The sequence below is a fragment of the Zalophus californianus genome, chromosome 2 (assembly GCF_009762305.2).
Source record: "Zalophus californianus isolate mZalCal1 chromosome 2, mZalCal1.pri.v2, whole genome shotgun sequence".
Taxonomy (NCBI): domain Eukaryota; kingdom Metazoa; phylum Chordata; class Mammalia; order Carnivora; family Otariidae; genus Zalophus; species Zalophus californianus.
The window spans coordinates 177,824,564-177,835,728 of NC_045596.1; the positions used below are offsets into that span (position 1 = coordinate 177,824,564).

The 11,165-nt window shown below is 40.8% G+C and overlaps 1 protein-coding gene across 8 annotated transcripts in view; it reads left to right on the plus strand.

Moving 5' to 3' along the window:
- Positions 1-4,450, plus strand: part of TRMT9B (tRNA methyltransferase 9B (putative)) — a 60,963-nt gene extending 56,513 nt beyond the window's left edge. For all 8 annotated transcript variants that reach the window (XM_027600500.1, XM_027600503.1, XM_027600498.1 and 5 more), the window contains one exon: positions 1,703-4,450. In XM_027600500.1, coding sequence (XP_027456301.1) covers positions 1,703-2,736 — 1,034 coding nt within the window. In that variant the 3' untranslated portion in view covers positions 2,737-4,450. The remainder of the gene's footprint in view (positions 1-1,702) is intronic.
- Positions 4,451-11,165: the final 6,715 nt, after the last annotated feature.

Below are 11,165 nucleotides of genomic sequence, written 5' to 3' on the forward strand. Positions count from 1 at the left end.
TGCAAGTCATGGGAGATATGAACAACCATGAATAGTCCTAGATATGAACATTAGCATCATCTTAAGTCTTTGTTCTCCTGACCTCTGTGCCTCCTTTTAGCTCAAGACTCTGTCTCTAGACATAGAGACATCCTTCAATGGACCATTATAAAGGGCCCTGTGGGGATGGGAGTGGGGAATAGTCTGAGGCCACGTGAAGTCAGGTGATTGGTCAGAGATCACAAGGTGAGTTACTAACAGATCTAGGACAAAATACATGGGGCTCCTGTTCTTCAAACCCATTTTAGCCTCATCATATGTCTCTGGCTTCTCACACTGCTGCATGGCGGGGCAGGAGACACCAGGGTGTGTGTGCTGCTGATAGCAACAAAAACCTGATTGGGAACAAGACCAAGTGTTCCTGTTGAATGATCTTCCTTTGACAGCTTTATCTCTATAATAATCTCATGTTAGATATTTGCTATCTCTCTGTGGCAGGTAAACTAGAGATTTATCTGCTTAAAATCACCACTACCAGCTGGACTGTGGTGAGGGTTATAGGAACTGTCCCAGCCTCCCCTCCATCTCTCCTCTCACTACTCATCCTGAGCAGTAGTGTCCAGACTCCCCTTAGAACCAATTTCCTACCTGAGACATGGGGTGGGCCTTACCTCTGCATGTGGAAAGAGATTTGATAGTTTCTCTTGACATAGAACTGTGATCAAACTCCTCTTGGAACTAATAGACTGGCGCTTTCCACATATTATTTGATTAAAATATGCCTAATAACACACTTAAGCCTGGATAAAGTCAGTCCTACTTGAATCTCACTTTAACTTTGCAGGGATAAGAAGTAAAACAATGATTTATATGTTGATTTTTTGAAAATACATACACAACCACTTATTATTTATATTAATATTAAATTAAATTTTGAGATGTCTCCACAAACACATCTTCGTCTAAATTTTGCTCCCTTGTTGAAAATGGTTCTTGGGGACCTGAGTCTAAACTGGCGTGTGGGGAAGGCTGGATGGATATAGTGCTTTGGGCCCAACCTTCTGTATTAAATATTAAATGTTATATTTAATAACTTTTTTATTATAAAAAACTATATTTAAGAACTTTTTTTTATAAGCAATTATTTGGACTTGGGCTTGGCTGGCTTATCTTTGTTGCATTATCTAAATAGAAAAACAATCTTTAACATTCTTCTCCACTTCTATTTGCTTTATTAATTTTGTTAACATTGATTAGTGGTGTTAACCTTTTGGTGCTTTAGAAGTACCAATCATTCATTAAGGCAAGGAATTATTTCATAGTTCTTCTACTAGGGCATACTTACCTAACACAGTGCTCCCAGGAAAATTTCATTAATTCACACTGATCATCCTTCTAGTTAGCAAATTCCATAGGATTTGGGAACTAGGAGGATTTGGAACGGACACATTATTTAAGTGTCTTATTATAGGCAAAGAAATCTGAAATCTAAAGAAGTTAAATAATTGCCCCAAATTGTCTAAAATGTACAGGAGCCAGAGACAAAAATTATGTCTCCCCTAAAGCAAGGCTGTGCTGTTCCCACCATCTCTCCTGCCATGTAGGAAATAAGGAGGCTTTCCTGCATGCTGAAATTGTATCTATTGTATGGAAAATACTAATGTCTGAATGCGTCAGTTTACGTATCTGTATCCACACTGAGATCTAGTTTCTTCTCTTTCAGTCATACATCATTTTTCTACAAAACAAAGAAGAATCAGAGCAATAAAAGAAATGGCCAGGGTCTTAGTTCCCGGAGGTCAGCTGATGATTTACGTGTGGGCCATGGAACAGAAGAACCGGCACTTTGAGAAGCAAGATGTGCTCGTTCCGTGGAACAGGGCCTTATGCTCCCGGCTTTTCGCAGACTCCACCCAACCTGGGAGAAAGCAGCCGTGTGTACATCCAGAAAGAAGCCAACCCTACCACCCTCCTTGCTCTGTCTGTAGCTGTTCTGTTTGTTTTCAAGAGCAGTGTCATTCACAACGATCCCACAGCCTGGACTATGAGCCACTGATGGCTGGAATGTGTTGTGCAGATGTTTCTAAGGGAGGGGAGGAAGAAAATGGATTCTCTAACACGTTAGGAAGATCTTTTCGCTCCTGGTTTTTCTCTAGGTCTTTGGATGAATCAACTCTGAGGAAACAAATTGAAAGGGCGAGACCCTTGAAAAATACAGAAGGTTGGGCCCAAAGCACTATATCCATCCAGCCTTCCCCACACGCCAGTTTAGACTCAGGTCCCCAAGAACCATTTTCAACAAGGGAGCAAAATTTAGACGAAGATGTGTTTGTGGAGATGTCTCAAAAGCAACTGGAGTGGCCGAGAGCACCAGCCACAATGAAACATCTATGTGGGGACCAACAAGGAGAAGTTAGGAGAAATGGAGATGGGAATTTTCTGGAAGGTGCCAATACTAGTGAGAATGGCATGAATGCAGGTGATGTGGAAGAAAGTCCCCCTTCTGCTAGTAGAATCCTGAGAAGGATTTCTGCACTTGACTCCACAGATTCCAACCCAGAGGAGACAATTTCTGTCGAAGACCAACAGCCCAGTGTTCTGGATTCCAGAGCCTTTATGCGCTACTACCATGTGTTTCGAGAAGGTGAGCTCTATGGCCTGCTGAAGGAGCACGTGGCAGAGCTGCATGTTCTGAGCTCTGGGAATGATCATGGCAACTGGTGTATCATTGCTGAGAAGAAGGACAATTATGACTGACTGGGGCATTTTAGACAATTCCTCCAAAAGGTGGACCATGTTCTTTTCACTGGGTTTAGTTATGGTTACCTGAATTTGTGTCCAATTTTATTATTTTTAATCCATGTATGCTTTGGTTTGTAAAGATGATGAGTTGGTCATCTTTTAAATCTTTGGATGAACCCAGAGCCTGGCATGTAAAGCATTTGACTAAGGGTATTTGTAAATTATTAATATAAGACAACTGAAGAAGCAATAGGAAGTGAACTTCAGTATTGTCGGGATCTTCTTTTCCCTGCAAGGTGAAATTATTATGAGGATACATGTATATCATTTGTCAGTATTAGATGCTGATTTTAGCCGTTTCTGGGTGTTGACTTTTTTTTATTACTATTGAAGGAGGGTCAACATACGATGTTATATTAGTTTCAGGTGTACAACACAGTGATCTGACAATTCCATACAAGATTCTGTTTTTATTTTTATAATGAAGGGGGTGGGTGAGTTCTGCTTCTCAGGCTACACTTTAGATCCATATGCAAGATACCAGGTAAACTCCACTGCGCAGATGTAAATGGAATCACGCGATACATTAATTTGTTGCCAAGGCCTTGCTCTTACTTGAAGTCTTTCAAAAAGTGAGAGATGGTGGAGAGAGACAAGAAGTGTTACAAGAACTTTTCTGAATGATAAGCAGACTTGCTTCCAAATACACAAATAACAAGGTTTTCAATGTTGCACGGAAGGTTTTTAAAGGCACTGTGAGCCTGTAGAGAGTGGTAGGTGTGGGTACTAGACGCCATGGCAAGTACCCGGGTGGTATCTTCATGACCTCATTCGAAGCAGGAATGTCTGGTTAAGATAAGACCAAGGTTGACTAATGAGGAGTTTTCATCTAGAATGATGCTTTTCTTATGAACTGAAGGGGTATTTAGGAAATGAGAATCTGGTTGAAGCACCATTTTATTTTGGCTCTCATTATAAATACACTGTTAAGGGGCAAGATATTTGTCCTTGATAGAGGATCTATTGTTGGATTGTTTTAAAAAAAATCTGGGCATTTATCTTATCGAAAGTGACATTTTATTAGTTATATTAGGGATTTAGGCAGAATTAAGCCCTATTAATTCAAGGTTGAATTTCTGCCACTTTGTAGGCAAATGAATAGACTGGGTGTTGTATGGTCACTGCATCTGTTTAGATTAATCGTGGGTCTGTTTAAATCTACGTCATGGGTCAGGAGACAGATATAATTAGGAATTGACATTTGACAGAAGTCTTTTTAATTTATGGACCATTGTAATCCTGGACCAAAACTCAATTCTTGTTTTGTATAAGATTTCATTTGTTTTGGGTTCTTTATCCCCTCTGTGATTGTCCTCTAGCTTAAGATAATGTTGCTATTTTCAGAGAAACCTAAAGGATTATTTTTAATGCTTATCTGAAAATGACTGATGTGTTTATCTCTTTTGGCTTCAAAATGAGATCCCATCATCACCTTTTTGGTTGGTGAGATTGTCTGGTGGACCATATATGAGATATAGGATTTGTAGTGTTTGGTACACAGTTTGCATTAGAGGGACGATGAAAATAGACCTAGAAGTGGAATATAAATTAAAGATTAATTTAGTGTCTTCCATTTCTTTGTTTTAAATTTTAGTTAACATACAGTGCAAAATTGCTTTCAGGAGTAGAATCCAGTGATTCATCACTAACATACAACACCCAGTACTCATCACAACAAATGCCCTCCTTAATTCCCATCACCCATCTAGCCCATCCCCCACCTCCCTCCCTCCATTAACCCTGTTTGTTCTCTACCATTAAGAGTCACTTATGGTTTGTTTCCCTCTCCTTCCCCCCGCCCTTGCCATATGCTCATCTGTTTTCTTTCTTCAATTCCACACATGAGTGAGAGCATACAGTATTTGTCTTTCTGACTTATTTCACTTAGTGTAATACACTCTAGCTCCATCCACATCATTGCAAATGGCAAGCTTTCTTTCTTTTTGATGGCTGAGTAATATTCCATTGTGTGTATGTCTATGTGTGTGTGTGTATTTATATATCTTCTTTATCCATTCATCAGTCGATGGACATTTGGGCTCTCTCCATAGTTTGGCTATTGTTGATAATGCTGCTATAAACTTTGGGGTGACTATGCCCCTTTGATTCTGTACTTTTGTATCCTTTGGGTAAATACCTAGTAGGGCAATCGCTGGATCATAGGGTCTCATTTCTTAAATTAGGACATTAAACATGAGTATAAGTGGTTTTCTTAGTAGAAAGAAAATATTCTCTGAGTTGGAGAAGTTCTTACAGTTAAGTCTTGATGGCCTTTTTATTACGAGTGGATTTTTCCTCTCCTTGAAGCTTGTTGTCACATGTATCTTTAATGCCAACCTTGCTGCTAGAAATCTGCTTGAAGTCATCTCTTTCTGGTGGGAGTGTACCAGTTACATGGAACCCCGCATATTAGGCCGGCCGCACCAAAATAGCTGTGCCCTAACCTGTGTGAGCGAGCTGGGCACACACCCTACTTTACATAAGATGATTCTCTAGATTGGTTCTTGAGAAAGATTTTCCCATAATTTTGACAAGGCTGTAAATAAGAAGCCATCAGTAATAGTAGTCTTTTGCTCTTCATCTGCTGAGCACAAGAATTCTATGCATCCAGATATTTTTGTGTGTGTGAATATTGAACACTCCATGGTTGATAACCTCTCTTTGGTATATTCACGTGAAAAGCACTCTCAACTCTAATTTCCGCCTTTGGAGATTATATATATATGTCGTTGAAGAGCCAAGCTAATGTAAGTATCTTAATCATTTAAAAATCTTGCTCATCTTTAGGACTGTCCTCAAATGGAAATACAAATCATAAGCGACTTTAAGCATACACAGCTTACTTATGAGTGTTCAGTCTGCCTTAACTTGCTTAGCTATAGATTTTGCTGATCTGAAGTAATATGAAAACTTGGACTCCGTTATAATACTGGATCAAAGAGTGTCTTCCCTGTTCCTTCTCTGTTCCTTGCTGGCATCCCTGCAGAGTCCCACTATCTGAAGTAGCAGAAAGTGTTTAGGAGATTACTGGAAGGTTTTTCCTTAAAAACCTTTGCTGGCCAGGGCACCTGGGTGACTGAGTCGGTTAAGTGTCTAACTCTTGATTTTGGCTCAGGTCATGATCTCCGGGCCCTGGGATCCAGCCCTGCTTCGGGCTCTGCGCTCAGCAGCAAGTCTGCTTGAGGATTCACTCTCTCCCTCTCCCTCTGCCCTGCCCATGCATGTGCGCTTTCTCTTTCAAAATAGATTAAAAAAAAAAAAAGGTTTAAAAAAAAAAAACAACCTTTTTTCTTTTTAAAAGATTTTATTTATTTGACAGAGAGAGACACAGCGAGAGAGGGAACACAAGCAGGGGGAGTGGGAGAGGGAGAAGCAGGCTTCCCGCAGAGCATGGAGCCCGATGCGGGGCTCGATCCCAGGATGCTGGGATCATGACTTGACCTGAAGGCAGACACTTAACCATTGAGCCACCCAGGCGCCCCCATTAAAAAAAAAAAAACTTAAAAAAAAAAAAGAAAGCCCTTGCTGACTTACTGATGCCTCACTGGCCTATTTAAGGAAGACACACAGTCCAGCGATTTGGGGTAGACTGCATTAACATGCGGGAAAGGATGCAATCAAAATAACATCACATTGGCAACCATGCACATGCTCTATTTAAATTATTTTTTAAACTGTCACTAAGGTGATGAAGTGACACCAGCACGTCTTGTAACAAACAAACCCTGTGACAACTGTCTCAGGTTATCACGTCGGTCTGATCCTCCTCTCTTACCACACTGTCCGATGCAGGATGGTGTAGGATTCTTGTTTCTAGTTTGCCCTTCTATGTTCTTCCAAATTCTAGATGTCAAGAATTCCTCTATGTTTTAACTGACCATCAATTGAAAGGGCAAATATTGTAGGTAATCCAGAGAGAAAGCGATCCAAATCCAAATCATCCAGGAACATTAATGTAATTGTACATTAATAGCCACACAAAAAATAAGCACTGCTGAATTTTTTATAAAACTAAATGGGTTCGGAGGAGGACAGAGGGGCTAACCCAAGAGTTGTGGGGCTTGGTCGGGGAAGGTATTCCTTAAAATGGAGCTCAGTTTGGGAGGGGTGGAGGAAATGGGGTCTAAGCAGCTGCAGCCTAAGGAAAAAAAAAATAGGGCAGGCCTGAGCTCTTCCCTGCTATTATGTAGAAAATGTGAAATAATAAGAGCAGCTAACTTAATATCTACCATTAATTATTCTATCTGTAATCCTTATCACAATATAACTATAAGTATATAAATATACTTATTGTTTTCTAGGAAAACTGAGAAAGAAATGAATTAAATTGCCTAATATCACACACATAGCAAGTATCCCACATGTAGTAAGGGGCGGGGTTGAGATTCAAATGCAGGCAGGCTGGCTCCCATCCTCTGCTCTCAACCACAGCACCGTATGATACACGCAGTCACGGTGCTTGGCCGATTATAAGAGCCGTTCAAGGGAAGTGGGATCATCCCCTTTACAAGTGAACTTCAGCAAAGTTAAGCAAAGATGTCACAGTTACACAATAATTGGATAGTAATCCCTTACATCTTTTACACCTATCTTTTTCACTTGTAACCCTGTTTCAATTTGATTTTAATAAGAAAAATAGTCTTTGTCACAAAATGCTCCAACTCTTCAACCCTTTAAACATTGTTATTACTGTGTTTCCTTTTTATGGGTGAGAAAATTGAGGGCTATTCAGATATTTCACTCATTTTGTTTGTTGACTGAACCCTGCTCTGTGCCAGATACATAGGATATGAGGCAATGAACCTCAGGTATGTTGAATATACACAGAATATTAAAATTAACTGACTCAAAGGAGCCATGCCGTCGTATACCTACCACCTCGTTGTACTTGACATAATCTACAAAACGCCCTCTTAGAGAATCGCCGTGCCTGTTGAAGGCCTACCCTAAAGTAAGTTTGGACTTAATGTAACCAAGCTTGCCCTCAACACATAAACATCCTCCAGCACAAGCATTCTGACAAGCATATTTAAGAAAATGATGCGTCCGACAGAATAAACTGTAAACCCCCTAGGGTGGCGCTCAGGCTCTTCATAAATTGACCATTTTTCAGGCTCATCTCCTGCAATTGCACCCAATTTTTTTTTTCTGTTCTGCAATCTGCTGTTTTAAACAACGCTTTTATTAGAAATTACAGAGTAACAAGCAATTACCACAACCCCTAGATATAAACTTGGATTTCCAATGCCATAATTGTAACCCTTCTCCAAAGAAAAATGCATGGCGCACACTTCATCCCGACAATGCAAAGGGCATATGAGGTAAGCGTTATCACACACCCGTCCAGCAGATGGAAAAACCATGGGAGTGAAGCGCATTACAGAGACTTCCCTAAAGCCCCAACCAAGAATGCTCCACTCCTCTTTTCCTGGCCTCAACACGAAATTATGATTATTGGTTTAATCACATAACCTCCATATCAATTGCCCACCAATCTGGAGCAGGAATATTTTGAAAGAACTCTCACCAACCAAGAACCAGAACTGTAATGCAAATAGAAAGCATTCTGCGTGGCACGGAAAACACACAGAAACCTAAGAGCTAATCACAGAGAAAATACTGACTGTGATTTGCCCTATTTTTGATTCCCCACTGGTCCCACAGGAAGGGATGCATTCACAGGAACAAGAATCCTGTCACATCCCCCCCCACCCCCTGGATGCTGGCCTTCCTCTGTTGATGAGGCTCCAGCAAGGGCCCTCTCTGGATGGGGTATCATTAGCATGCCATCCATCTGACCCATCTGATGGGCCACCTGTGAGAACTGATGGTCTGGTTTAATCAAACTGGATCCCTTGTTTGGCAAATAAATATATATTTTGTCTTTTCTTCAACTACAGCTGGGAAAAATAAAGCTTACCTCAACCCAATTACTAATTAATCCATACGAAACAACATATTTTCTCCACATGGAACATTTGTTTTCCTCTGCATGGTATCTCCTCATGGAGAAGACTGTGGGTCACCACCATTGATCTGTAGCCAGTATAACTGAATGCTGAGTTCCCTGTCAAAGTTATATTCATATTTATCCTCACTTTGCAGGGAATTCGGATGAATGTCAGGCATTTCTGTAATGAGCAAATCATACCACTTCCATCAGATTTTCTATTAATGTATGTGGAGGGACTTCGTTAGGGAAGGACTGGCAATTGGGAAGGCTCACTAATGTGGACTCTGGTGGAATTTCTGAGAAACTTTAAATATGGATGTGAAAACTGTTCCATTTTCTTTAGATGTTCTCTTAAATATGTATTCTGTAAATATATATATATATTTCTAGACATCAAGTATTTGTTGTTATGAGTGACCAAGGAATAGCCCTCTTAATGTACTTGTCAAAACCTTAAGTTATCAATTACCATAGAAATGTATTTCATTAATAGATTTTTTTTTTGTTTCAGGGAAATTGAAAAATAGTTGTTAAATATAGTTGTGCTTCTTCTGAGTTTGACATGTCTATTGGTATCAAAAGTGCAAAAACTTTTCTTCTACAGTATATACAGTTACTTCTGCCTTTCCCAGAAGCAGCTAGCAATAGTTTTAAAAGCACAAATTGATATAAAATATCTTGACTGTTGTAATAATCTGAAGACCTTTCATTTGCATTAACCAATGATGTTGAGGATCTTTTTGTAATCAGTATTATTTAAAATGGTGTAATTCCTATGCCTATGATATACATTAGGTAGTTTATTTAAATTGTGTGTATGAGTACTTTTAAAAAATGTTATTAGGTGAACAAAATTATGCCTTTTATCTCCACTCTGAGTGTGATAGGACAGATATTGTTCTTAACCTCCATCCATTCAGACAGCCACCTCTCCTGATACTTCAAACCAGGCAAATTCATAATCAAATTCTATTATCTTTGTCTAAAGGAAACCAAACTCACCATTTAATAATAGGTTGTCTTTAAAGGTTTAGTAAAAGAATATTATTGACTAAAAAAAAATCTTTTAAGGTGAATAAAAATGTATAGACTATCCAAAGTGTGTGTGGAAATACGGTACCGATACTGAAAGAACACCATTTTTCACATTCTTGGAATGCAAGCACTTTTCCGGACCCACTGCATCCACAGGTTGTCAGCTCCTTAGCAGAATGGGGTGTGGAGGGAGAGGGGGTGTGGAGGGAGAGGGGGTGTGGGGGGAGAGGGGGTGTGGGGGGAGAGGGGGTGTGGGGGGGTGTGAAGGGAGGGGGTGTGTGGAGGGGGGTGTGAAGGGAGGGGGGTGTGAAGGGAGGGGGGTGTGAAGGGAGGGGGGTGTGAAGGGAGGGGGGTGTGAAGGGAGGGGGGTGTGAAGGGAGAGGCGTGTGCCCAACTCAGCTCAGCGGGAGTGCGTTCGGGCAGCAGATGGTGCCCTGGCCTGGCACCACCCTGACCACCTCCCATTCTCTGTGATGGAAGCATCCAGCACATCTCCCTGAGCGTCTGTCTGCCCCTCGTGGTGGCTGCTCAGGAGGCAAACATGATAAAATACACTCTGTGCCAATCTTTCGGCCAGAATCAATGAAACCTCGGTCGTGCGTGCCTTGTACTCTTGGGCAGAAATCTCTAGGTTTTAAAATATTGCTAGTTGTTTGTCCTTAGAAACCTATCACTTCTTCCATCTTTGTGCTCATCCGCCATTTTCTGAAATATCTAAGCATAGATTCAGATGAAGACTTATATCCTGAACAGATTTGTTAGCTGGTTTTACAGTTTTCTCAATGGTTGGATCAGAAGGAAATCATCAAGTTCATGTACCTGCTCTTTACTGTACACTCACTCCCTAGAGGCAGGGCATAGAAAACAGTCCCCATGAAAGCAGCAATGCTAAGCAGCCTCAGCCGGTGGAAAACTGCCAGGTGTTTGACCCACCAGGGACCTTCCTTGTCGCTGACTCTAAGAAGGAGGGATTTGCCCAAGCCAAGAAGCAGACCTGCATTTCCCCCAAGCACCACATTGTTTGCACTCCCTGTGTTAGTTTACTTCCTTCCGGATCTTTGTCATACTGCAGACCCCAGCCCAGGTCCCATTTTCAGAATTGCCTGAACTCACTGCTCCAGGTTGATGTTCTTGTTCACCAACTATAGTTCTTTCCATTCAGGGTATTTTATGGCACTACTCACCATATTCACCTTTAGCAATTAAAAACCTTCTTGGGACCCCACTTCGGGCCTCTCTCTCTCAAATAAATAAATAAATAAATCTTAAAAAAGACAAAAACCTTCCTGAATCACCCATAGTTTTTTCCCCTTATGTCTCTCCAACTTAAAAAAAAAAAAAAGGCAGAGTTGGGGGAGTTGAATAAGACCTTTCCAGCTCCAGCCACATTTCTACC